The sequence below is a fragment of the Cetorhinus maximus genome, chromosome 8, assembly GCF_964194155.1.
Source record: "Cetorhinus maximus chromosome 8, sCetMax3.hap1.1, whole genome shotgun sequence".
Classification (NCBI taxonomy): Eukaryota; Metazoa; Chordata; class Chondrichthyes; order Lamniformes; family Cetorhinidae; genus Cetorhinus; species Cetorhinus maximus.
The window spans coordinates 51,249,850-51,274,243 of NC_135886.1; the positions used below are offsets into that span (position 1 = coordinate 51,249,850).

The following is a 24,394-nucleotide window of genomic DNA, read 5'->3' on the forward strand; positions in this document are numbered from 1 at the left end:
CAGAGGTCACCTTTGGAACCCTGAAAGGACCTACTGGTGTACAAATTGAGTGCCGCCATCACTTTCACACCACAGACAGTGGCAGCCTTCCATGTCCACGTGGCGCCAAATCCTGCAGTAGGTGGCAGATTTGACTGACCGGGTCCCTGGACCTGTACAGTCTTCGGCGACACTGGTTCTCGGTCGTCTGCAGGAATGAGAAGCACTCTCTATGGACCCTGGGTCTAGCTGGGCACCGACCAGCGATGGCTCGCTGTGGCTCTTCCACGGTGTGTGTGTAAGCCCCAGCTGCCCCTTCTTCCTCACGGTGCTGCTGCTCCCTCTGCCCAGAAAGGCTCCCTCTTTGCTCTCTTCTCCTTCATTTCTACTCTCTTTAAGCCATGAAGCATACAGCTATGTCACCAGGCTACATGCTCCTGATGTACTTCTCCTGCAGGATGAAAGAGAGAGGGATGCCTGGGTCAGCTTGGGTGTACTAAGAACCTCTCTTGGTTAACCCTGGAGGTCCCATAACACATCCCGGAGAGTGCTGGCCACCACTTGGATTGCCAGAGTTTAGTGCGCTGCATGGCTGCCCCAAAACCCCACCCGCCCAAGCCCCATTCCATCTGACTGATTGGCAGCAGCTTTGCCCACTAAACTGCATGCTGCGCTCTCAACTCAGACGCAGGCATTCTCCTAATCCGCACTGCAAAGCTGCACCGTTAGCTTGAACCATGGGGTGACTGGCCAAAGCCTGAATGATGACATTGCAAGGGGCTGTGAGCACCTCCACCAGTGACTGCTCCATGGCCAGCTTCCGCAAGGAGATTGTACAATATGCTCAGTCGTCCAATTGTTCTACAGTCTACTAAAACGCTCTTTAGTTTGCAGTCTATGTCTGAGTGATGAAAAGCTCTGGAGCATTTGGTGACACATTCATGCCTTTGCATTGCTTGAGTGGGCAGATATGCTAGAGGCCCGACTCCAAGGATGTTAATGTGGCTGTGCCTGAACTGTCTTAGCTGCGGAGGAATGATAACTTTATACGACGTCTCCCTAATGCGTGGCCATTTCCCTCCCCCGCAGCCTCATCGTACGTGCTTGTGCATTACCATCAACTGCAGTACAGCCCTTGCCCCTCACAATTTGGCCCAACTTCAGTGCAGGCCTTTCCACCCTCGCCACTCACCCCAACTGCAGTGGAGCGATTGTGCTGACACTTCATTGTCAGCCAGCCGGGAAAAAGCATCTTGCCTGTACCCTCACCTGAATGAGTTGTGCCTCAACCTTGAAGTCCAACAGGCAACCCTCGCGAGCACTGCGCAACGTTACTTTGCACTCACCTCCGATTTTCCCTCGGGGTGCAGCTTGCCAGGTGCACGCCTTATATATGCTGTTGTGAAACACGTTGGTGTGATCGACCAGACGATCCAGCATGGGGGTATGATTCCGGTGAGCAAGGCTTATAATGTTACACAGATGTATTGAAATGAAGTTCCCAACATGCTGCGATGGGAAACACGGCCCACCATTGACGGGTGGAGTGGACGATTGCAAACTGGTTTCACGACAGTGTAACACCAGCTTTTGGGCTTTCTGCCATATTGTCCATTCACACCCTCCATGACGCACGACGCCAACGGGCATGGAAAATTCTGTCAGGAGTCTGTGAGTTGAGGTTCTCCCAGGCCTGCAAGTAGTTCGGACTGACAAAAAGCATCAGGAAGACCAAGATTATGGGCCAAGATGTCGAGACCCCACCTTCCATTAAAATCAACAATCTCACTGTGAAGGTTGTCGGCAGCTTCACATACCTTGGATCAGCAATCACCAACAACCTGTTTCCTGATGCCATAATCGGCACTAGGATTGCCAAAGCCGCAGTTGTCATGTCAAAGTTGAGAAAGTGAATGTGGATGAACAGCAAACTAAACAAAAATACAAAGCTCCATATATACCAGGCTTGTATTCTCAGCAAGATAAAGGCAAAATACTGCGGATGCTGGAAATCTGAAACAAAAACAAAAATGCTGAAAAAACACAGCAGGTCTGACAGCATCTGTGAAGAGAAAGACAGAGTTAATGTTTTGATTCCATATGACTCTTCTTCAGAGTCTTGTATTCTCAGCACCTCCTTTACAGTAGTGAAGTATGAACATCTTATGCAAGCCAAGAAAAGCGGCTGAACAGATTTCACCTCCACTGCCTCAGTCGAGTATTGGACATTCCCTGGCAGGACATAGTGCCGAACATGAAAGTAACACCAGTATGCAGGGATCCTCAGCACGTCTGCCTTCTTGAGTCAGGGGTGACTCCATTGGCTGGGTTAAGTGCACTGAATGTGGATGACTCCCGCATTCCCGAAGATATGCTCTTCGGTGAGTATGCTGTAAGCACGAGATCAACAAGACACCCACATCTCCAATACAAGGTCTGCAAGCGAGACATCAAGTTGACTGGGATCAGAGTCCATAAATGGGAAGTTCTTGCTGCTGACCAGAGAGTGCCTGGAGATGAGCAATTAGCAAGGGTGTGGAAAAGGCAGAGGACAAAAGAAACAACCAGATGGCAGAAAACAGAGCCTAGCAGTAGGAAAACCATCAGTTGACCTCAGGCCAAAACAACTCATCTGTGCCAGCTGTAGAATAGATTGCCACTCATGAGTCAGCCTCTACAGCCAAAACAGATGAAGTTCAATCCAATAATGACATACTAGTGACAGCGGAGCCAGGTAGACTTAAAACAGCATGAGGAGGAGCGAGAGTGAGCGGAACCAGGGAGACTTAAAACAGTACGAGAAGGAGTGAGGAAGTGAGCGGCCCCAGGGAGGCTTAAAACAGTGTGAGGAAGAGCGAGAGAGTAGAGCCAGGGATACTTAAAACAGCGTGAGGAGAAGTGAGAACAAGTGGAGCCAGCGAGACCTAAAACAATGTGAGGAGGGACACAAATGAGCGAAGCCAGGGAGACTTAAAAAAGCGCAAGGAGAAGTGAGAGCAAGCAGTACCAATGAGTCCTAAAACAGTGTGAGGAAGAGCAAGAATGAGCAAAGCCAGGGAGATTTAAAGCAGTACGAGGTGGAGCGAAAGAGTGAGCAGCCCCAGCTGGGGCTTAGTATTATGACACAACCATGGTAAAGGCTGAGTTGTTCAAATCCCAGATGGAAACTTGAAACAACTGTAATAACCCATTTTTTGCAATTTGTATGTTTCGAGATGCAGGCTTTGAATTCAGTAATAATAAGACCACCACATCTCACGGGGTGTTTTATAAAACTAAATTAAACATTATTAACACAAGAAAGATTATAAACACATACATATGTCTACAAAATTACTGCTATAATAACTACAAAAATCCCCTAAATAATTTGACTCTCAGTTACACCCTGGTTAAAGCAACAGTACAGCTCAAAGATATAACAGACCTCTGGCAAAGCACACCCTGGATAGTTGCATTCAAAATGAGTTTCTTTCAGCTCTGGGTCTTTGCAGACAGACTTGGGGCTTACAGGCTGGAGGCTTTTCACAATTGTTGGATCTTAAAATGCCTTTACCTTACACACAATCTCCTTTCTGCTTTATACATATCTTTTCCTTTGAATGTAAATTTTCCATTGTATCACTAGGCTTTTAATTTTACCTCTTCTGACAATAACATCCTTTTACCCTACCAATTTTATTAGTAAGCTGAGAAAATAAACACATTGATTGGCATCTTCTAGCTAGGTGTAAGATTTCACCCTCAGTCTTGAATGGTTTCTTTTAACAAATGCAAATTTAAAATTTACCTTCTCCCCTCCTTACGTTTAACTAATTACCACCTCAAAACTACTATACACCAAAGCACCCAGACTAGCTGGCTTTAATCCAATTAAGACACACACAGACATAGATCCCACTAGAACTCTATTTTAAAAAATAATTTCCAATAACATGACATTATCATGATATTAGTCTGTGGACCGGCCATGCTCTGAGAAAAATTCAAAGTGTGTCATCACAGGAAAATAGGTAGGTGATTGGTTCGTGAGTAAATTCTTGTTTACCTTTCAAAACTCAAGTAATTTATTAGTAATTATAAGGTTTAGTTAGTAGTAGTAAGGTTTACTAGCAGCAGTAAAGCTTATGGGGAGCAGTATGGTCTAGGTTTCTAGTCTCCAGTTAGCAATAAATAGTCTGTAGAGTAAAGGCATAGGGCAGCTTGTCCATTGGAATGTGTACCCTGTAGCATGTGAGAAGTTGTGGATGCATCCTGTGGCCTAGATGACTACATGTGGAGGAAACATCGCCAGCTGCAGAAACTTGAGGTCCAGGTTTCGGAACTGGAGCAAAAGCTGGAGTCACTGAGTTGCATCTGCGAGGCTGAGAACTATGTGGATAGCATGTTTAGGGAGGTTACACTGCAGATTAAGAGAGTACAGGCAGAAAGGGAATGGGTGACTGCCAAACAATCTAGCAGGGCCAGGCAAGTAGTGCTGGAGTTCCCTGATTCCATCTTGCTCACTAACCGGTTTTCCGTTCTGGACACCGGTGAGAGTCATGGTTCCTCAGAGGAGTGCAGCCAGGGTGAAGTCTGTGGCACCACGGGTGGCTCAGCTGCACAGGAGGGGAGGAAGAAGAGTGGAAGAGCAATAGTGTTAGGGGATTCAATAATTAAGGGAACAGACAGGTATTTCTGCGGTCATAGACATGACTCCAGGATGGTATGTTGCCTCCCTCATGCCAGGGTCAAGGATGTCACTGAGTGGCTGCAGGACATTATAATGGGGGAGGGTGAATGACCAGATGTCGTGGTCCACATCAGTACCAGCGACATGGTTAGAAAGAGGGATGAGATCCTGAAAGCAGATTTTAGAGAGCTAGGTAAGGGATTAAAAAGCAGGACTTCAAAGGCAGTAATCTCAGGATTACGCATTGTGCCACGTGCTAGTGAGTACAGAAATAGGAAGATAGAGCAAATGAATGCATGGCCGGAGAAATGGTGCAAAAGGGAGGGCTTTAGATTTCTGCAGCATTGGGACTTGTACAAGGGGGATGGATTACACCTTAGCAACTCTGGGACCAATATACTCATAGGAAGATTTGCTTGTGCTGTTGGGGAGGGTTTAAACTAGCTTGGTGGGGGAGGGGAACTGGAGGGGGAATTAAGATAGGAGTGAAACAAAGCTTATGGTAGGAAGACAAGTGGTCAGTGAAATTGTAAGGCAGTAGAAACAAAGGTCAGCATCAAATAGGGTCAAAATGCATAAAAAGGTTAAAAAGGCAAAATTAAAGGCACTCTATCTGAGTGCACACAACATTTGTAACATGGTAGATGAATTGATGGCACAAATAGAAGTAAATGGATTTGATCTAATAGCCATTATGAAAGCATGGCTGTAGAGTGACCAAGCCTGGGAACTGAATATTCGAGGGTATTCAACATTTAGGAAGGATAGACAAAAAGGAAAAGGAGGTGGGGTAGTGCTGTTAATGAGGGATGAAATCAGTACATTAGTAAGAGAGGATCTTAGATCAGAAGATCAAGATGTAGAATCAGTTTGGGCAGAGCTAAGAAACAGGGGCAACAAACATTGATGGGAGTTGTATGTAGGCCACCAAACAGAAGTGGTAATGTAGGGCATGGTATAAATCAGGAGATTAGAGGTGCAAGTAACAGTAATCATGGGGGACTTCAATATGCATATAGACTGGGTAAACCTAATTAGCACTAATGCTGTGGAAAACAAATTCCTGGAATGTATACAAGATGGTTTTCTAAAACAGTATGTTGAGAAACCAACTAGGGAATGGGCTATTTTAAATCTAGTATTATGCAATGAAAAACGGTAATTAATTACCCCGTTGTGAAGGAGCCTTTGGGGAAGAGTGACCATAGTATGATAGAATTTTATATTGTGTCGAAAGTGATGTAATTCAATCTGAAACTAGGGTCTTAAATCTAAACAAAGAAAACTGTGAAGGTATGAGGGGCAAGTTGACTGTGGTAGATTGGGAAACTACACTAAAAGTTATGATGGTAGAAAGGCAATGGCTGGCATTTAAATAATTAATACATGGTTTATAACAAATATGCATTCATTTGAGACACAAAAACCCAACAGGAAAAGTAATCCAATCCTAGCTAGCAAGAGAAGTGAAAGATTGTATTTCATCGAAGGAAGAGGCTTATAAGGTTGCCAAAGAAGCAGTAAGCCTAAGGATTGGGAGCATTTTAGAATTCAGCAGAGGAGGACCAAGAAACTGATAAAAAAAGGGAAAATAGAAAATGTAAGTAAACTAGCAAGAAACATAAAAATGGAGTGTATGAGCTTCTGTACGCATGTAAAAAGGAAAAGATTAGCAAAAGCAAACGTTGGTCCATTACATGCAGAGACAGGCGAATTTATAATGGGCAATAAGGAAATGACAGAGAAACTAAACAAATATTTTGTCTTTGTCTTCATGAAGGAAAATACAAAAAAACCTCCCAGAAATATTAGAGAACCAAGGGACTAGTGAGAATGATGTACTGAAAGAAATTAGTATTAGTAATGAAAAAGCAGTGGAGAAATTAATGGAACTGAAAGTTGATAAATCCCCTGGAGCCAATGATCAACATCCCAGAGTGTTGAAAGAGATGGCTATAGATATGGTGGATGCATTGGTAGTTATCTTCCAAAATTCTATAGATTCTGGAATGATTCCTGCAGATTCAGACATCAGTAGTCGGGAAAATACTAGAATCTATTATAAAGGATGTGATAACTGAACACTCAGAAAATAATGGTAGGATTAGGCAGAGTCAACATGGATTTATGAAAAGGAAATCATGTTTGACAAACCTGTTGGAGGTTTTTGAGGATTTAACTAGCAGAATAGATATGGGGAACTGGTGGACGTGGTGTATTTAGATTTTCAGAAAGCTTTTGATAAGGTCCCACACAAGAGGTTAGTAAACAAAATTAGAGCCCATGGGATTGGGAGTAATTTACTGGCATGGATTGAAAATTGTTTCATGGACAGAAAACAGAGAGTACGAATAAATGGGTTATTCTCAGGTTGGCAGGCTGTGACTAGTGGGGTACTTCAAGGTTTGTTGCTTATTCCCTAGCTGTTCACAATCTATATCAATGATTTGACATTTGTAACAAAGGTAACATTTCCAAGTTTGCAATGACACAAATTAGGTGGGAATGTGAGTTGTGAGGGGGATACAAAGAGGCTTCAAGGAATTTTTGACAGGCTAAGTGAGTGGGTAAGACCGTGGCAGATGAAATATAATGCGGAAAAAGGTGAAGTTACACACTTTGGTAGGAGAAACAGAAATGTAGAGTATTTCTTAAATGGTGAGAGATTGGGAAGTGTTGAGATCCAAAGGGACCTGGGTGTCCTTGTTCATAAGTCACTGAAAGCTAACATGCAGGTGCAACAAGCAATTAGGAAGGCAAATGGTATGTTTTTTTTTTGCAAGAGCGTTTGTGCACAGGAGTAAAGATGTCTTGCTGTAATTGCATAGAGCTTTGGAGAGACTGCCCTGGAACTCTCCACTGGAGGCACCCCTTCTGAGGAGAAAGAGAGGGCTAGAAGGGGGAGGAGGCCAAGAGTCTACATTCAGTCTCCAGGGGACCCACCTTTGGGAGGTCAGGCCCAGGCACAAGGGGTGCAGGGGCAAGAGGTAGTCCAAGGTGGAAGGGGCCCCTATCCTGCTGCCAGGGTATGCAGGTGGTGAAGCAGCTACCTCAGTATGTCTGAGATGCAGTGCTGAAGGAGGCTCCGTCTCTCAAGGGAGACAGTCAGCTATATCTGTCAAATGATTGGGCCTGAGATCTCTGCTAGCTGTGTGGGTGGACACTCCATGCCAGTGGCTCTAAAGGTCACAGCTGCCCTCAACCTCTATGCCTCTGGCTCCTTCCAGGGGTTGGTGGATGATCTTTGCAGTGTCTCCCAATCAGCTGTCCACACTTGTGTCAAGCAGATTACAGACGCTCTGTTCAGGCGTGCATTGACCTTCATCCTCTACCGTTGGGACCAGGCAAGCCAGACACAGTGAGCTAGAGTCTTCGCGGCCATTGCTGACTTCCCCCGCGTCCAGGGTGCAATAGACTGCACACATATGGCCATCAAGGCGCCAGCAGGTGAGCCTGGTGCCTTCGTCAACAGGAAGGGCTTCCACCCCATGAACATGCAAATAGTGTGTGATCACAGGATGCTGATTCTACGAGTCTGTGCAAGGTACCCAGGCAGCTCCCACGACGCCTATGTCCTCAGACACTCTCAGGTGCCAGGGCTCTTCAGTGCTCCAGCCCAACTGGATGGATGGCTGCCGGGTGACAAGGGCTATCCCCTCAGAAGGCAGGCCTCTCTGCCATCCAAGAACAGAAGCTGAGCAGTGGCACAATAGGAGCCACGCCTCCACAAGGGCTGTCGTGGAGAGAGCCATTGGCCTTCTCAAGATGCGCTTCCGATGTCTGGACTGCTCAGGGGGCGCACTCCAGTACCCCCCAGATCGGGTGTTGCTGATAATGGTTGCATGCTGCGCTCTCCACAATCTTGCGCTGGAAAGGGGGGATGCTGTGGACGATGAAGACGTAGATGCAGTGGCTCCGGCTGCACACGATGACTCCAGCAGTGAGTCTGAGGATGAGCATGCACAGGGAAATGCTGAGGGGGTAGTTGCTGACCTGGGCATACTGCAAGGAGGCAGGGACACCTGGGAGGCTTTAATCCAATGAACCTTCAGCTAGCACACCACATATGGACCTCCAGGACAAGCCTGGGCTGTAGGCTCCATACTTGATACCTAAGTGCAAAATCTGCCTGGTTAGGAACATTAACTTAGGTCCCTGTTAATAAAGCTGAATGTCCCATAAAACACTCATTACATTATTGGACACCATCCACCTGCAGAAGAAAAGAGGTACCCTTAGCCATGGTGACATGTCTGAATTTAATAATACAGCCAAAGAAACTTCATGAAACAAAATGATAAAGGTGTTAAAATCACAACAACTCATAAAGACCTCATTGTGGGCCAACACAAAAGCACCAGTGATAAGCCCGTGGTGTGCCTAAGGTGCCTCATGTTTACGTTTTTGGGTGCTACGTCTTGGTGCTGAGCCCTCGCTAGGAGTGGCATCTGAGACAGCCTGCTGACTCTGTTGTCCTGTTGGCCTCGATGACCTTGGCGGCCGTCCTCTGGCCCGTGGAACCTGTGCTGTCACTGACTGGGAGGGAGCTGCCAGTTCCACAGCTGGCATCTCCCCAGTCGTCGCAGTCTGACCGGATGCAGCGATCACTGGCAGAGGGGCAGAGGAGCTGCCGACCTCATCCGGACTGCCCTGAAAGGAGCCTGCAGAGACGATAGGCAGCTACTGCTCTGATGTGAGGTTGCTTCGGACGTCCCTGCTCACCGTGGATGGATGGGCACCGAGCTGGGAAACTTGGTGCCCAGACCATCTCCCACATTGACAATGACCAACTGATGTCAATGCCGATGTAAGGGCTTGCTTGTCTGAGTGCACCCCCAAGAAGCCCTGACGGGTCACCTGGAGGAGCCTCTCCATGAGAGTCGCCACTCTTTCCATGGAGGACGCTAGGCCACGAGGCTCATTGGTTCGGCGATAGTCTGTGTAGACTCCTCCACCATGGACACCAAGCCAAGCATAGCCTCATGTATCTCCACCAGATGCTCCTGCATACTCGGCCGCATTTCCTTTGCTTGCTGCGTTGCGGACGACTCCAGAGGCACATCACTAGGCACCGACTGAGCATGTGCCTGGTCTCCTGCAGTCCTCAGACTGCTGGTGCCATGGGCACTCTTTGTTTCTGCCAGTTCCTCCTGTGCCTGTGAAGTGCCCTGAAAACCAACATTTAATCTGCTCCTGTCAGTTCAGGTTAAAATTGTCCATGATTCCTTATTTTTATGAAAAGTGTGTTTAATTTTATGGCTTGACATTAATATTACAGTTGTGTAGCCTTTCCTGATATTTCAGTAATATTAATGTTAATACAAAATACAGCAAGTTTTCGCTTTAATGTTGGTAAGTTAATGTCATCTCGTTGAGTGATGTGAGATTCGTTTTAATGTTGTTTCCCTTGTGACCCGATTGGTGCCATTTTGGAGTGGCCTCTCCCGCTCTCTAACTCTCCGACGAGCAGCGCCTCACTGTGCCCAACTCTCCAACTTCCGGCCTCTCACCCTGCCTGGCCCTCTGACTTGTGGCCTCTCCCCATACCTAACTCTCCGACTTGTGGCCTCACACTGAGCCTGTCCTACTCTCTCACTGAACCTCCAGCTCTCTGATTCACCCTCTCACTGCTTCCCTCTCCTGAACTTGTGTTGTGTGCAAGACCCAGATCCGATCCGATGCTGGGGCTCCAGGGTTGCGCAAGCGTGAGTCCCTGTGATTTTTTTTTCTTTCAATGACTGTTGAAGTTGCTCCACCTGCCTTGCTACTTATCTCCAAAGGCCTTGCTCACAGCGAGGCCTCAGGAAAGGGAAGCGGCGAGTGGAAAATTAAAAAAAAACATAGATTATAACAGCTGCAGCTTGGCACTGCTGCACCATCCAGACTCACACTTTCATAACCCTGGAGCTCTGGCTTCGGATTGGATCTTGTTCTTGAAGGAAACACAGGTTCAGGAGAGGGAAACGATGAGATAGTAAGTCAAGGAGTGGATGGGTCAGGCATGGGGAGAGGTTGCAAGTCGGTGGTCAGGAGGGGAAGAGGCTGCAAGTTGGTGGGTGGGGAGTCAGGGAGGGGGTGGGACCACAAGTCGGAGGGTCAGGAACGGGTGCCGTGATAAGGAAGGTCAGGGAGCGGGACGTTCGGGAAGCAGGATCAGCAGTGAGCAGGAGGAACTGTCAGTAGAAAGTTACATTTTTCTTTTATATTTTAAAATTTATTGTATTTTACAAGTTATTCATTTACCAATATAGGAATTTAGCAATGTAAAGTATTTCAACATACAAGATATAATGTTTAAATGTTTTTTTTTCCCTGATAAGGAAGACCCTACAGAATGTAACTCCAGTTAGGATTGTTTCCTATGGGAACCTATGTTTCACTTGAAGTCACAATTTTCAGGAATGCAACCACAACCTTAAGTGAGGGCTTACTGAATGTGATCTATGAGCTACATAATTTCTTAAAGATAGTATAGCTGAAAACACATTTAAATTAAATTCTTAAAGATAGTATAGCTGAAAACACATTTAAATTAAAAATATGATTTCTATTTCTAGACATAATGCCACAAGAGATTTATGCTCTCTTGTGAAAGAATCCTGTTCTAGATCAACTGAAAAAATAAAAGCTTGTAAGTATTTTATTGCTCTAACTATTGTTATATGAAATAAAAACAGGCTGGAAAAACTCATCAGATCTGGCAGCATCCGTGGAGAGAGAAACATGGTTAACGTTTAGAGTTGAAAATGATTCTTCTTCGGAGCTCGGTCAGTGACCTCCCTTATGTAGCAATGCACTACAACTGCAAGGTGTTACTGATATCTCCAGCAATAGCCTGGAAGAAGCTAGATGCATAAAAGTTAAGAGCCACGGTCACCCACCACTGCAGGAAATATGATTCTTGCCCTACTTTGAACTTTGAGTTATGATTGCAGCAGTTGGCAGATTTCAATTATGACCCCTTTTGTGAAACAAAGACATCTCGTGGGTTGGTCCTTGCTGAATTAAGTTCAGGTAAGAGAGTTGCACCCTGCAGACCCTGGCTGGATCTGGCCTCCTGCTGAAAACCCTCCTCAGCCTCTTCCTCCTTTTAAAATTTGGCCCTGAATTTCATGGCCTCTCTTCATTTTCCCAGTTATAGTTATTTTAAAGAGGAAGGGCTACCAGATTATTCATGTCTGGAGACAGCTTGCTTCAGCACAAGCCATTAAGTCACTAGAAAGGTACTTCAGCACCCACCAAACCATGCCCTGTTTACCATTCAACTTTTAGATAAGTTAGACAAATACACATAGAATTGAACCAGCAGCTAGAAGAAATAATCCAGCAACAAGTCTGCAAATAGATTATGACCTCTTTTTGTATGCATCCTCCTGGTGGTCATGCAAACTACTGTACCAAGATGGCATCCAGTGACTTTGCATTTAAAGTGTGTGAGTGTATCTAGGACCTAATTTTTGACCTTTAACGGGACAATGAAGGCTTTAGAGCCCAATTTCTCCCCACATGCTTTGAAAATTGAACCATATCAACTCCATTTGTGTTCTCACTATGGCTGTTGCTACAATTAGGAAAGCTAAGTCTACTGATTGAATCTGAGTGGGTTTCTCAAAGTCTGGAAGTTAAAAAAGAAGGACTCGCAATTATAAAACACTTTTTATGATCACCTGACTTGCCAAAATCTTTGCAGCCAATGAAGTATGTTTGATGTGCAGTTATTTTTGTAATGTAGGATGTGCAAGAGTTCCCAGCAGGGGGTGGCATTGTAGTATTGTCACTGGACTAGTGATTTAGAGACCTAGGGTAATGCTCTGGGAACCTGGGTTCAAATCCCACCATGGTGGTGGTGGAATTTGAATTAAATGAAAATCTGGAATTGAAAGTCTAATGATGACCATGAAAGCGTTGTCGATTGTTCACCAATTAGGGAATGAAATCTGCCGTCGTTACTTGGTCTGACCTACTTGTGACTCCAGACCCATACCAAATCGCTAAAAAGTCAATAAAAGGGAAGGAAACTGGATGGACCACCTGGCATCAACCTAGGCATGGGAACCTGACAACACTAAACTCAGCCCTGCTGACCCTGCAAAGTACCCCTGACTGATATGTGGGGCTTGTAGCAAAATTGGGAGAGCTGTCTTACAGATTAGTTAAGCAATGGCCTAATATAGTCATACTCACGGAATCCTATTTTACAAATAATGTCCCAGACACCACCATCACCATCCCTGAGTTGGACTGACCCAACAGAGGCACAGTGAGGTATACAATCGGAAAGGAGTTGCCCTGGAAGTCCCCAACATCGACTCCAGACCCCATGATATTTCATGGCCTCAGGTTGGGCAAGGAAACCTGCTGATTACTACGTACCACCATCCGTGCCCACCCTCCCCCACCCCCGACTGATGAATCACTACTTCACTACTCCTCCATGTTGAACACAATTTGAAGAAAGCACTGAGGGAGGCAAGGGTGCAGAATGTTCTCTGGGTGGGGGATTTGAACGTTCATCAGAAAGAGTGACTCGGTAGCACCACTACTGACCGAGCAGGCTACGTCCTAAAGGACATAGCTGCTAGACTGGGTCTGCAGCAGGTGGTGAGGGAACCAACAAGAGGGAAAAACATACTTGACCTCACCCTCACCTGTCCCAGATGCATCTGTCCATAACAATATTGCTGGAGTGATCGCCGCACAGTCCTTGTGGAGATGAAGTCCCGATCACATTGAAGATACCCTCCATCTTGTGTGGCACTATCACCATGCTAAATGGGATAGATTTCAAACAAATCTAGCAACTCAAGACTGGGCAACCATGAGGTGCTGTGGGCCATCACCAATCACAATCTAACCTCATGGCCTGGCATATCCCCCACTCTACCATCACCATCAAGCCAGGGGATCAACTCTGGTTCAATGAAGAGTGCAGGAGGGCATGCCAGGAGCAGCACCAGGTATAATCTAGAAATGAGGTGTCAACCTGCTAAAGTTACAACATAGGACTACACGCATGCCAAACAGCATAAGCAGCAAGTGATAGACAGAGCTAAGTGATTCCACAACCAACGGATCAGATCTAAGCTCTGTAGTCGTGCCACATCCAGTCGTGAATGGTGGTGGACAATTAAACAATTCACTGGAGGGGAGGTTCCACAAATATCCCTGTCCTCATCCTCATTGCAAAAGACAAGGCTGAAGCATTTGCAATAATGTTCAGCCCGAAGTGCCAAGTGGATGATCCATCTCGGCTTCCTCCCGAGGTCTCCACCACAGATGCCAGTCTTCAGCCGGTTCAATTCACTCCACATGATATCAAGAAACAACTGAAGATACTGGATACTGCAAAGGCTATGTATACTACAAAAGCTATGGACCTTGACATTATCCCGGCAATAGTACTGAAGGTTTGTGCTCCAGAACATGCCGCACCCCTAGCCAAACTGTTTCAGTACAGCTACAACACTGGCATCTACCCAGCAATGTGAAAAATTGCCCAAGTATGTCCTGTCCACAAAAAGCAGGAGAAATCCAAACCGACCAATTACCGCCCCATCAGACTACTCTTGATCATCAGTAAAGTTATAGAAGGGGTTATCAACGGTTCCATCAAGCGGCACTTGCTTTGCAATAACCTGCTCACTGATACTCAGTTTGGGATCCGCCAGGACCACTCAGCTCCTGACCTCATTACAACCTTGGTTCAAACATGGACAAAAGGGCTGATCTCCAAGGTGAGGTGAGAGTGACTGCTCTTGACATCAAGGTAACATTTGACCGAGTGTGGCACCAAAGATCCCTAGCAAAACTGGAGTCAATGGGAATCGGGGAAACTCTTTGCTACTTGGAGTCATACCTAGCACAAAGGAAGATGGTTGTGGTTGTTGGAGGTCAATCAGCTCAATTCCAGGGCATCATGCAGGAGTTCCTCAGGTTAGTGTCGTCAGCCCAACCATCCTCAGCTGCTTCATTAATGACCTTCCTTCCATCATTCCAGGCTTGGGCTGACAAGTGGCAAGTAACATACACACCACACAAGTGTCAGGCAAGGACCTTCTCCAACAAGAGAGAATCTAACCATCACCTCTTGACATTCAATGGCATTACCATCACTGAATCCCTCAATATCAACTTCCTGGTGGGTTACCATTGACCAGAAACTGAATTGGACTATCCATAAATACTGTGGCTACAAGAGCAGGTCAGAGGCTAGGAAATCTGTGGCGAGGAACTCACCTCCTACTCCTTAAAGCTTGTCCACCATCTGAGGAGTGTGATGGAATACTTTCCACTGGCCTGGATGAGTGCCACAACACTCAAGAAGGTTGACACCATCCTGGATAAAGTAGCCCACTTGATTGGCACTCTCTCCACCACCAGTGCACAGTGGCAGCAGTGTGTACCATCTACATGAATCACTGCAGGAACCCACTAAGGCTCCTTAGACAGCACCTTCCAAACACATGTCCGTTACTCTCTAGAAGGACAAGGGCAGTAGATACATGGGGACACCACCACCTGGAAGTTCTCCTACAAGCCACTCACCACCCTGACTTGGAAATATATCACTGTTCCTTCACTGTTGCTGGGTCAAAATCCTGGAACTGCCTCCCACCAGCACTGTGGGTGCACATACATGACATGGATTGCAGTGGTTCAAGAAGTCAGCTCACCACCACCTTCCTAAGGGCAATTAGGGATGGGCAATAAATGTTAGCCTAGTTAGCGCTGCCCACATCACATGAATGAATAAAAAGAAATGGAGGTTGACACTGAAGCTTTGTAAGCTAAGGAGCAGGTGAATGACATTGGGGATGAGGGTGAGGTTTCCTCCGATGGGCCCAGGGAGCCCACAAAGGAGGTCTCCCCACCCCCTGCCTTCCCTGACACCAGCCCAAGCAGCTAAAGCTGCCAGCCTTCCCAACTGGCGTGGGCCTCCTGCAAGTATTGCACCCATGGTGACGTGATGAGGTCCTTAGCTGGCCATTAAATGGCCACTGAAGGGCCTCAATAGGCCCAAAGGTGGGCAGGCCATCCGATGGTTCTGCTTACATTTTAATTACAGATGGGGTAGGGGTGGGCGGATAGGTGGCGGGCATGGTGATCGCTGCTCCCCACTGCCTTTAAACCTGCTGGTGGGGGAGCATATAATTCAGACCCATGACTCGATGACTCTGAGGCTAAAAGGGCCTCCGAATTTGCAGCCAAAATAACTGTGAGTGTTGAGGCAAAGGGCAGATGCATGATGCAAAGATGTTAGCTTTGTGAGAACTGGATCTCATTATTTCTCTCACCATTAAAATGCATTGAATGGCCTGAAATTGATTTATTTGCATGGTTGCTATGACTGGCCTGAAAGTGACGCAAACGGCCTGCTATGGCACCATTTAAGGCCTATGTACAATTACTTAAGCTTGAATTCAGATCAAGGGAGTATTTTAGCCATAAGATTCTTTAAAGAAACATCCATGACTGCCAGGGTGTCAGAATTTTTTTATAATTATGTAACTCAACAGCTTTATGACCAGTGAAAGAATTAAGTGGATATGTGGACACGGGTTATGCCCCTACCAAAGAAGAAACAAGGTATGGATTTGGCATTGTTGCTTCCTAACAAATGTAAAATCTGAAACAAAGTATTTTGTGAGCTGGATGCCTGTCAGTTAGATACTGAGGAGGAATTTGGCTCTTCTGTTAGACTTCATGGATGAAATTTACCAAAAAGATTATCTGTTGAATGTTATGAGGCTTGGTCAAACTTTACTAGATTTTGAAAAACAGACAGTTATTCCATGTAGGATAGACTTTACCGGACTGTATAAAAGATTGCAAAAGTTCAATTTGTTTAGTGCTCACAGTTAAATTACTGGATTGTGCTAAGGTGTCACGTATGGACAGGTTCCTGTTTTTAAGTGGGATTCGGTTCTCAGAAAGAGACTCCCTTTTGGAGAAGATGTCTGCAGCCTTGAAAAAGTTCCTGAGGAAGCAGTCATTTCCAGTAGCCTTAGTGGCACAAATGGGACATTCTGCGGTGTCATGGTTGTGAGACAGGCACTAAGATAAAGTGTCAGTGTTGGCTGATCAGATAGGGATGCGAGGTGGTGCCTTGTGAGAGTGGAGTCAATGGAGCCACAAGGTGTGTTGGTCTGAGGAAGCCTGTGCAAGAAATGCTGGGGAAGTCAGAGTGGGAGTTGGCACCTACAAGTTTGACATCACTCACCTTTCCTGCCCTCATGAAGTCCTTGAACCTCTTGAGACACTATCCATGTTCAAGAGACTACACTCCTGCAGCTCATTTTCTTGGCCACTTCCATCCATGCCTGCTTGGTTTGAAAGGCTGGCCCCTTCTCCTGTCTGTGGGAAACAGCACTTCTCTGTGGGCCCTCACAGCCCAAAGTAGAACCTCCATGGAAGAGTCAGAGAACTGGGGGTAGCCTTCCCACCACTCCCTTCCAGTCTTCTGCTTTCTGAAGTGCCTGGAACCTATAGAATGTAGCCATTTTGACCTCTTCCAGGTTCTCTTTAAATAGAAATCCATCCATCAACAGGTGTAGGTTGTCATCACACACGCACACTGTGGTTGTTCAGGAAACCCTGAAGCAGGATGAATACTGTGGCTGAGATAAGCACACTGTACAAAAAAATCAGCTTCCTGAGCTGCTGTCAAACGCCACGCCCCCCCAACTCCTGGCCACCTTTGGAGCGAGTCTGTAAGGTAAAAATTCAGCCTATTAACTCCATGGGTGGAATTTTCTGGTCCTGTTGGTACCAGGACCGGAAACTCTCACCTAAAGTCAACAGATTTTGGCCGCTTTCGAAATTTTCCAGCCCCATGCGCAACGATTCCCACCACTGGTGGGACCGGAAAATCCTGGGCTATGTTTCTGTCTCCACAGATGCTGCTTGACCTGCTGGGTATTTCCAGCATTTTCTGTATTTACTTTATCATTTTATTTGATTGTAAGCAGATCTTATTCCATGTTAAAATAACAATTACACTTACGTTATTTACTTTAGATGAAGCAGAAAGAGATGAAACACGACGACTTTATGCTGAAAATGCTGAAAATATTGAGGTCAGTGATATTTTCTCAAGATGAGTCAAACAATTCTGTGGTTTAGTTAATGTTAAGTCAGCCAGTGCTGTGTTTTCTAACTTTGAGTTGTTAAGCCTGACACCGACCATTTACCTTCCTATTTCTTCTGCTTACAGAACAAGAGAAACACCCACAGTTGGCTTTCTCTTACTGTGAAATGATAGCCATGGCTCAGTTGATAGCTTTCTTGCCTCTGAGTCAGAAGGTTGTGGTTTTTTATCACTCCAAAGGCTTAAACACAAGCCTAGACTCTAACACTCTAATTCATTATTGAGGAAATGATACTGTTGAAGGTGCTGTCTTTCAGTTGGAATGTTAAATTGAGGCCCTGTTTACTCAGGTGGATGTAAAATATCCCATGGCACTTTTTCAAAGAAGAGCAGGGAAGTTACCCTTGCTGCCTTGACCAATATTTATCTTTCTGATATATCACAAAAATAGATTATTTGGTCATTATCACGTTGGTTCTGATGAAAGGTCATTGACCTGAAACGTTAATTCTGGCCTAAATCTTCCAGTCTCTGGATCATCGGAGATAGGGACATAAGTTGGGAGATGCCTGAAAGTTTTCCTTTGCATTACTACTCAAACATGCGATTTGCTTTAAGTTGAACACCACCTATTTTCAACAAAACAGACTTCACTGAAAAATACCACATCCTGGAAGTATCATTCTGGCTATTTTCGCATTTGTTTAGTTTTCATAGTTTTTCTTTTGCATCTGCTGCCTCTTTGGCAGTTTCAAAAACATTAGCTGAGATTTTACCAGCCCCTAGGAGGCTGGGTGGGAGGTGCCAGCACTAGACTCAGTCCCGTCGTTTGGGCACTTTATTGACAGCGGGATCGGATGTGAAGAGGTTGCCTGCCTCAGGGAGGCGGGCAGCTGAATAATGTAATTAGAGGCCTAATAAGGGATCATTTTATGTTACCACTGGAATTTTGCTGATGGTGGGGTAACTCCACCCCCCACCCCCGCCGCATTGGGAGGTCGCCAGTCAAATTGAGGCAGCCTCCTAGTGATTGCTGGGGGTGGGGAAGGTTTAATGAAACAAAGAAGGGGCCCCTGGTCTCAATGATCTCCCTGGAGTGCTTTGCCCTTCGACTCTCTGCTCTTTTCACTGTATCAGAGGAAAGGCCATTGGCCTGCTAAAGATGAGATTCTGTTGCCTATACTGACCTGATGGAGCCTTGTAGTATGCCCCAGAGTGGGTCTCTTGCACATTTGCTGTGCTCCCTACAACCTAGAACTGCAGAAGGGGAAGACCTTGCATCAGGAGGACATAGTTAATCGCCACTCCTCATCTAATGAGGGGAATGCAGAGGAGGAGGCTGACCAGGCAGAATAGGATGATGAACCTCTTGCACCGGAGGGAATGGGTATTGACTGCAAGGGAGGCTTGGGATAATCTCATTCACACTCATTTCCTGAAACCATGATAGCCTATAAATGTCTCTGTAATGAAAAGTGAACCTCACGTTGCCAGGATGTCGCCTCCTTCATAGGGCACATCTTCACCTAGTGCCCATCTGGTCCATGTGCACTGACACAGCTAAAGAGCTGACCAAACTTGGCCTGCCCCTACAATAGGAACCCATTGAGGGAGCAAGGGTGTAGGTTAGATCTAACAATGAAGCAATGGAGATATAAATGATCGACGTCAGTAACCGTGATATATATTTTTTGGAGCAACCTTACCATATCTTAACAAGTGTCATGTTTGAGAATGGTGAACTCCTGATGCATCAAGATGCTCTTCTTAACACGCTTCAACGAGGTGTGACTCCTGTACTTGCAACTGGAGCAGAGACAGGCTGCTGATTGGACTGCCGCATGGCCTGGGTTGACTTTGGCAGCCACCCTGTTGCTGCCTGAGGACTGAAGGGCATGCTGAGGGTGTCCTGCACAGGTACAGGACCTTTCTGTCTCCATGGCTATTGGAGGTTCTGGGGTCACTCGTAGGGGAACTGAAGAGCTGTTGTCTACACTTGAATGTCCTGAGAGGATCCCCCAGATGCGGAAGGCAGCTGTTCCTCCTCCCTTCTATCTCCCTTCTGACCTGAGAAGGATAAGCACCTGGTGGAGACTCCAAACACCTCGTTCCCCTCCCCCCCCCCTCACCTTGCTACTGTTGCATTGAGCTCATGGACAAGGCGATGGCATGCAGGTCTTCTTGCAAATCCAGTATCCACAGACTGACCTGCTAGATTTGGTTCTCTGGTTTGCCAACCTTCCAATGGAGGAAGCCAGCTGCGCACAAGCCTAAGACATGGAGGTACTCATGGCCTGGATGGACTTCTCTATTATCTGCGCTGCAACTTCAGTAAGTTCCATGTGGCCGACACCAGAAGCCCATCATCCGCCTGGGGCTCAGCACGTGCCTGACCCCTTACAGTCCTCCAACTGTCAGTGTCCTCAGCTGTCACAGCCTCTTTCAGCTGCTTGGGCACGTCTGCAATGTGCTCACCAGTTTGTAACCCTAAACCTAATCATCAGTATATACCCACTGACGTGAGATTATAAACATTGGTGAAGGGTGTGGGAGATTGAGCTGATGCTGCACCTTCAGATATCTCTCCTCCTCTTCCTCCTCAGATGTGCATTGCAGACCTCCAGTCTCAATGGCTGCCTGTGCTTCTGGAGTGCCAAGACTTGCATGAGAAAACACAAACAGTTTGGGGTTAAGGGCTTCACAACATCCCCCCATCTTTGCCTGCTGTGAATCTCTATATGTCCAGTGGTGGACACATGAATTCCGTGCTTCCACACACTCTCAAGTTGCCATTCCAGTGTCACCAGTCTCAATTGTGTGACTGTCTGTGATCCAACCAGTTTCAGGCCCTCCTCCTCTGTTTGTGTTGCAGTGCCCTCATGTCAGGGACTCATACATAGGACCTCTCTTTATTGTTGTGAGCTATTTCTCCTACGGGCAGAAAGACACATTAGTTTCCACACAAGGACTAGTACAACACATATGCTGCCAGCATCCTGTTGGATGCGACTATACATCATATGACAAAAAGTGCTGGCACCCGCCCTTGCCAGTGCTTGGTTGGTTACTCCCTCCCCATGTAGCACACCATCTCACATCCAAATGCAAGTACCAATGAGGCAAGTGGTATGCAGGACTCAGCCTGGTGGAGTGGGGGAGGTTATTGATCCATTTGTGGCACTGCACCCAGGATTGGTAGGTGACCTCATGGCTGATGACCTCTGCCGCCATCTCCGTAGGCTTCCTTTGTCATGTGGAGGGCCTCTTCATTCGGTCCCTTGGGAAGACAAGCCCCTGTCTTTCCCCTGAAGTCTGGAGGAGAACCTGCAGGAAGGCATCGCTAAACCTTGGGACCACTTGGTGCCTTCTCATTGGCATGTTTTCTGCACTCTCCAAGTTGAGTTGTAATCCTTCCATTGGATTCAGCATTGGTCAACCTCTGGGGTTCCTGCAGTGAGCACTGGTCATCCTTCTGGTTGGAGGGGTCCACTCTGGACTAAGCTCCCTTTCTGGAGCTACTGCACCATTTAGTGCTTTTATTGGAGGGCTGAATGCTGGACTGGCAGACCTTTAAAAATGATGCCAGTGTCTGTCTCTGCTTCCAGTGATGCTGAGATTGGTGCCTCGTGGCCCAGCCCCATGACAGTGTTGGACAGGTTCCATGCCTCAAGGCCATTTCCCGTGTCGTGGCGGCACCCAGTTCTGGGGCCACTGCTGATGCCTGCTCCTCACGCATCGAATACAACCCATACAGTCCTTATGGCACAGAAGGAGGCCATTTAGCTCATAGAGTTTATGCTGGCTCTCTATAGAGCAGTCCAGTCCAGTCCAGTAGCAATCCCCTACTCTAACCTTGTAGCTCTACAAGTTTAATACCCTGAAGTCTCTATGCAATTTCCTTTTCACCTTTGCTTACACCACTCCTGTGGGCAATAAGCTCCAGGTTACTACACTTACTACGTAAAAAAGCTTTTTCTCACATCGCCCCTGCATCTCCTACCCAAAACTTTAAATCTGTGTCCCCAAGCTCTTGAATCATCAGCGAATGAAGATAGCTTTTCTTTGTCTAACTTATCTAAACCTGTCAAAATCTTGTACACATCTATCAATATCCCCTTAATCTCCTTTCCTCCAAGGAGAACAACTCTAGCTTCCCCAAACTAACCTTGTAAAGAAATTTCCCACATCCCTGGAAGCATTCTGTAAATCTCCTCTACACCCTCTCAAGGACCCTCACGTCTTTTCTAAAGTATGGTGCCTGGAACTGGATGCAATACTCTGGTTGTGGCCTAACCAGAGCTTTATAAAGGTTCAGCATAACTTGCCTACTTTTATACTCAGTGCCTTTATTTATGAATCCCAAGATCCCATATGCTTTGATAACTCCTCCATCAATATGCCCTACTACCTTCAAGGATCTTTTCACATAAACCCCAAGGTTACTCTGTCTTTGCACGCTCTTTAGAACTGTGCCATTAAATGCATATTGCCTTTCCCTATCTTGTCTGCCAAAATGTATCACCTCACACTTCGCCATTAAATTCCTTCTGCTGTTTGTTACATTTTGCCAGCCTATCTATGTCCTGTTGCAGTCGATTGGTATCATCCTCAGTATTTGCCACACCTCCAAGTTTGGTATCATTGGCAAATTTTGAAATTTTATTCAGTATTCCATTGCCCAAATCATTTATATGTATCAAAGAAAACTAGCACTGATCCTTGGGGAACGCCACTATTTACCATCCCTCAGTCTGAAAAATAATTATTTATCAGGACTTGCTGTTTTCTGCCCTTGTTTGGAATGTTTATTTTGTGGTGGCTTTTATTCTTATATCATAGAGGGTACTATGATGGTCAGTAATAGAGGAAAGGTAAGGGCTGGAACTGTTGGTGAATGGGGAATTGGGGTTCTGTTTACTGTTATCACAGTTGGATGAGTTGATCATGAATAGCCTGATCAGAAAGAAGGTTTGTTGGTTGCCTGCTCCCCACCTCATTCTCCTCTTCTTCAGCTGGTCACTTTGTAGCTGGTCATGATGGTTGTGCCTTCACTATACAAAGATTGTGAAGCATGCAGTAAATAATCAGGAATCTTGGCGCTTACTCTGCCAAGTGATGCAAGTCTCAACATTTCAGGCAGTGGATCGTTTTTTAAGCACCCCAGTGGTCTACCCCATCACATTTTGCTTGCAGAATGGCTTTTGTCATATCCATGCTGCTCATCAGTGCATGGGTTGTGCAGTGGAGTCATGATCCATATCACGCAGTAGCCACCCTCTGGTTTGTCATGGTGGCTTAAACACAGGTGGCACAGCAAACTGCCACAGAATAAAAGCATTATGATTGCTGCCAGGATAGTAGGAAGTAGCGTGCATGGTAAGCTGCATATAGTGGCACACCAGCTGGATATTGAGGGAGCGGAATCCATTTTGGTTGAGGTACATCAAAGCAACATTCACACAACCAGTGGCACCCTACAAGGGAAGCTTGCAATCCCCGAGAAGCTGTGAACTAGCTCCGCTTGCTTCTCTCTGACAAGAGAGAATGTAATGTATTCAGGTCTTTTGGCGTTCAGAGCATCAGTGACCTCCCTTTTGCAACAGTGAATGGGAAACTGGGAGAGTTTGCAAATATTGCCTGCTCTAGCATGGAAGGAGTCAGGTGCATAAAGTTCATGACCACACTTATCTTGGCAGCGTCAGATCAATGTGACATCGCAATCTGCGTATGCTACATAGTGCTGATGGATGGTCCCTACGGGCATACTGATGCCCGCAACAAAATGGAATGGCTGTCACCTGGAGTTTGGGAGCACATTGTGGGCACCATTTTGGTGGCATAATGGCACCTGTAAGTGCTGGATAAAAAAGGGGATGGTATGGATCTGAATTTTGCAGCCTCTGTCTTTCAAAAGTATTAATTGTCATTGATGAATGGACTCTGAGGAGTAAGTTTAATTGAACAGTGATAAAATCAAGTGAGGAAAGAATATAAGGTGGAGGAGTAACAGACAGAGGAAGAAATATTTGCTAAAACCAAAAGCAGTTGTGGTGATTGTGGTACACGATTAACTGGTACCCATTCATTGCATTGCAGACAATACATTAAATTGGGGCTGCTTGCTTCTTTGAATGATTGGCTCATGCTACAAGTGATCCCTGCGCTTATCATTGACTACACGCATAAACAGGCAGTCCGAAGAAAGGATTGAAAAGCGCTACTTAAGGGCAGGTTGCAGCTCTTAAAGGGTGCATTGTGGTTTCAAGAGTTGGTGGGAGTCTTTTCCAAAGTTTGTCTGGACTGTGATTCTTCGAATAACTGAACACATGAGAGTGCAAGTACCAAGGATTTCAGATAATGCACTGGAGGTTGTAGTGGAAAAGGTGGAAGGAAAAAGAGATGTCGTTAGGGGGGCAGGTCGCCCTCAAGTCATATTTAGATGACAGAGGGAACAAGAAGCAACGGATGTCAATGCTAGGAGTGTTGCTCCGAGAATATGCATGCTGGTCAGGAAAACGTTTAATGATGTCACACGAGTTGTCAAAATGAGTGCAATCATTTTCAAATTACATATCCTTTGAACTACACCACCAGCCTCATCCACTGCTCAATTCACTGCATCTCCACCTATCTGTGGTATAAGAGTATCTGGCATA

At 46.1% G+C, this 24,394-nt stretch overlaps 1 protein-coding gene across 1 annotated transcript in view; it reads left to right on the forward strand.

Moving 5' to 3' along the window:
* The first annotated feature begins 10,530 nt into the window (after positions 1-10,530).
* The window catches only part of sycp1 (synaptonemal complex protein 1), a 270,092-nt gene continuing 256,228 nt past the window's right edge, over positions 10,531-24,394 (forward strand). Inside the window, exons 1-3 of the mRNA XM_078546139.1 lie at positions 10,531-10,826; positions 11,209-11,282; positions 17,669-17,727. Of these exons, the coding sequence (XP_078402265.1) occupies positions 10,642-10,826; positions 11,209-11,282; positions 17,669-17,727 (318 nt within the window). The 5' untranslated portion in view covers positions 10,531-10,641. The remainder of the gene's footprint in view (positions 10,827-11,208; positions 11,283-17,668; positions 17,728-24,394) is intronic.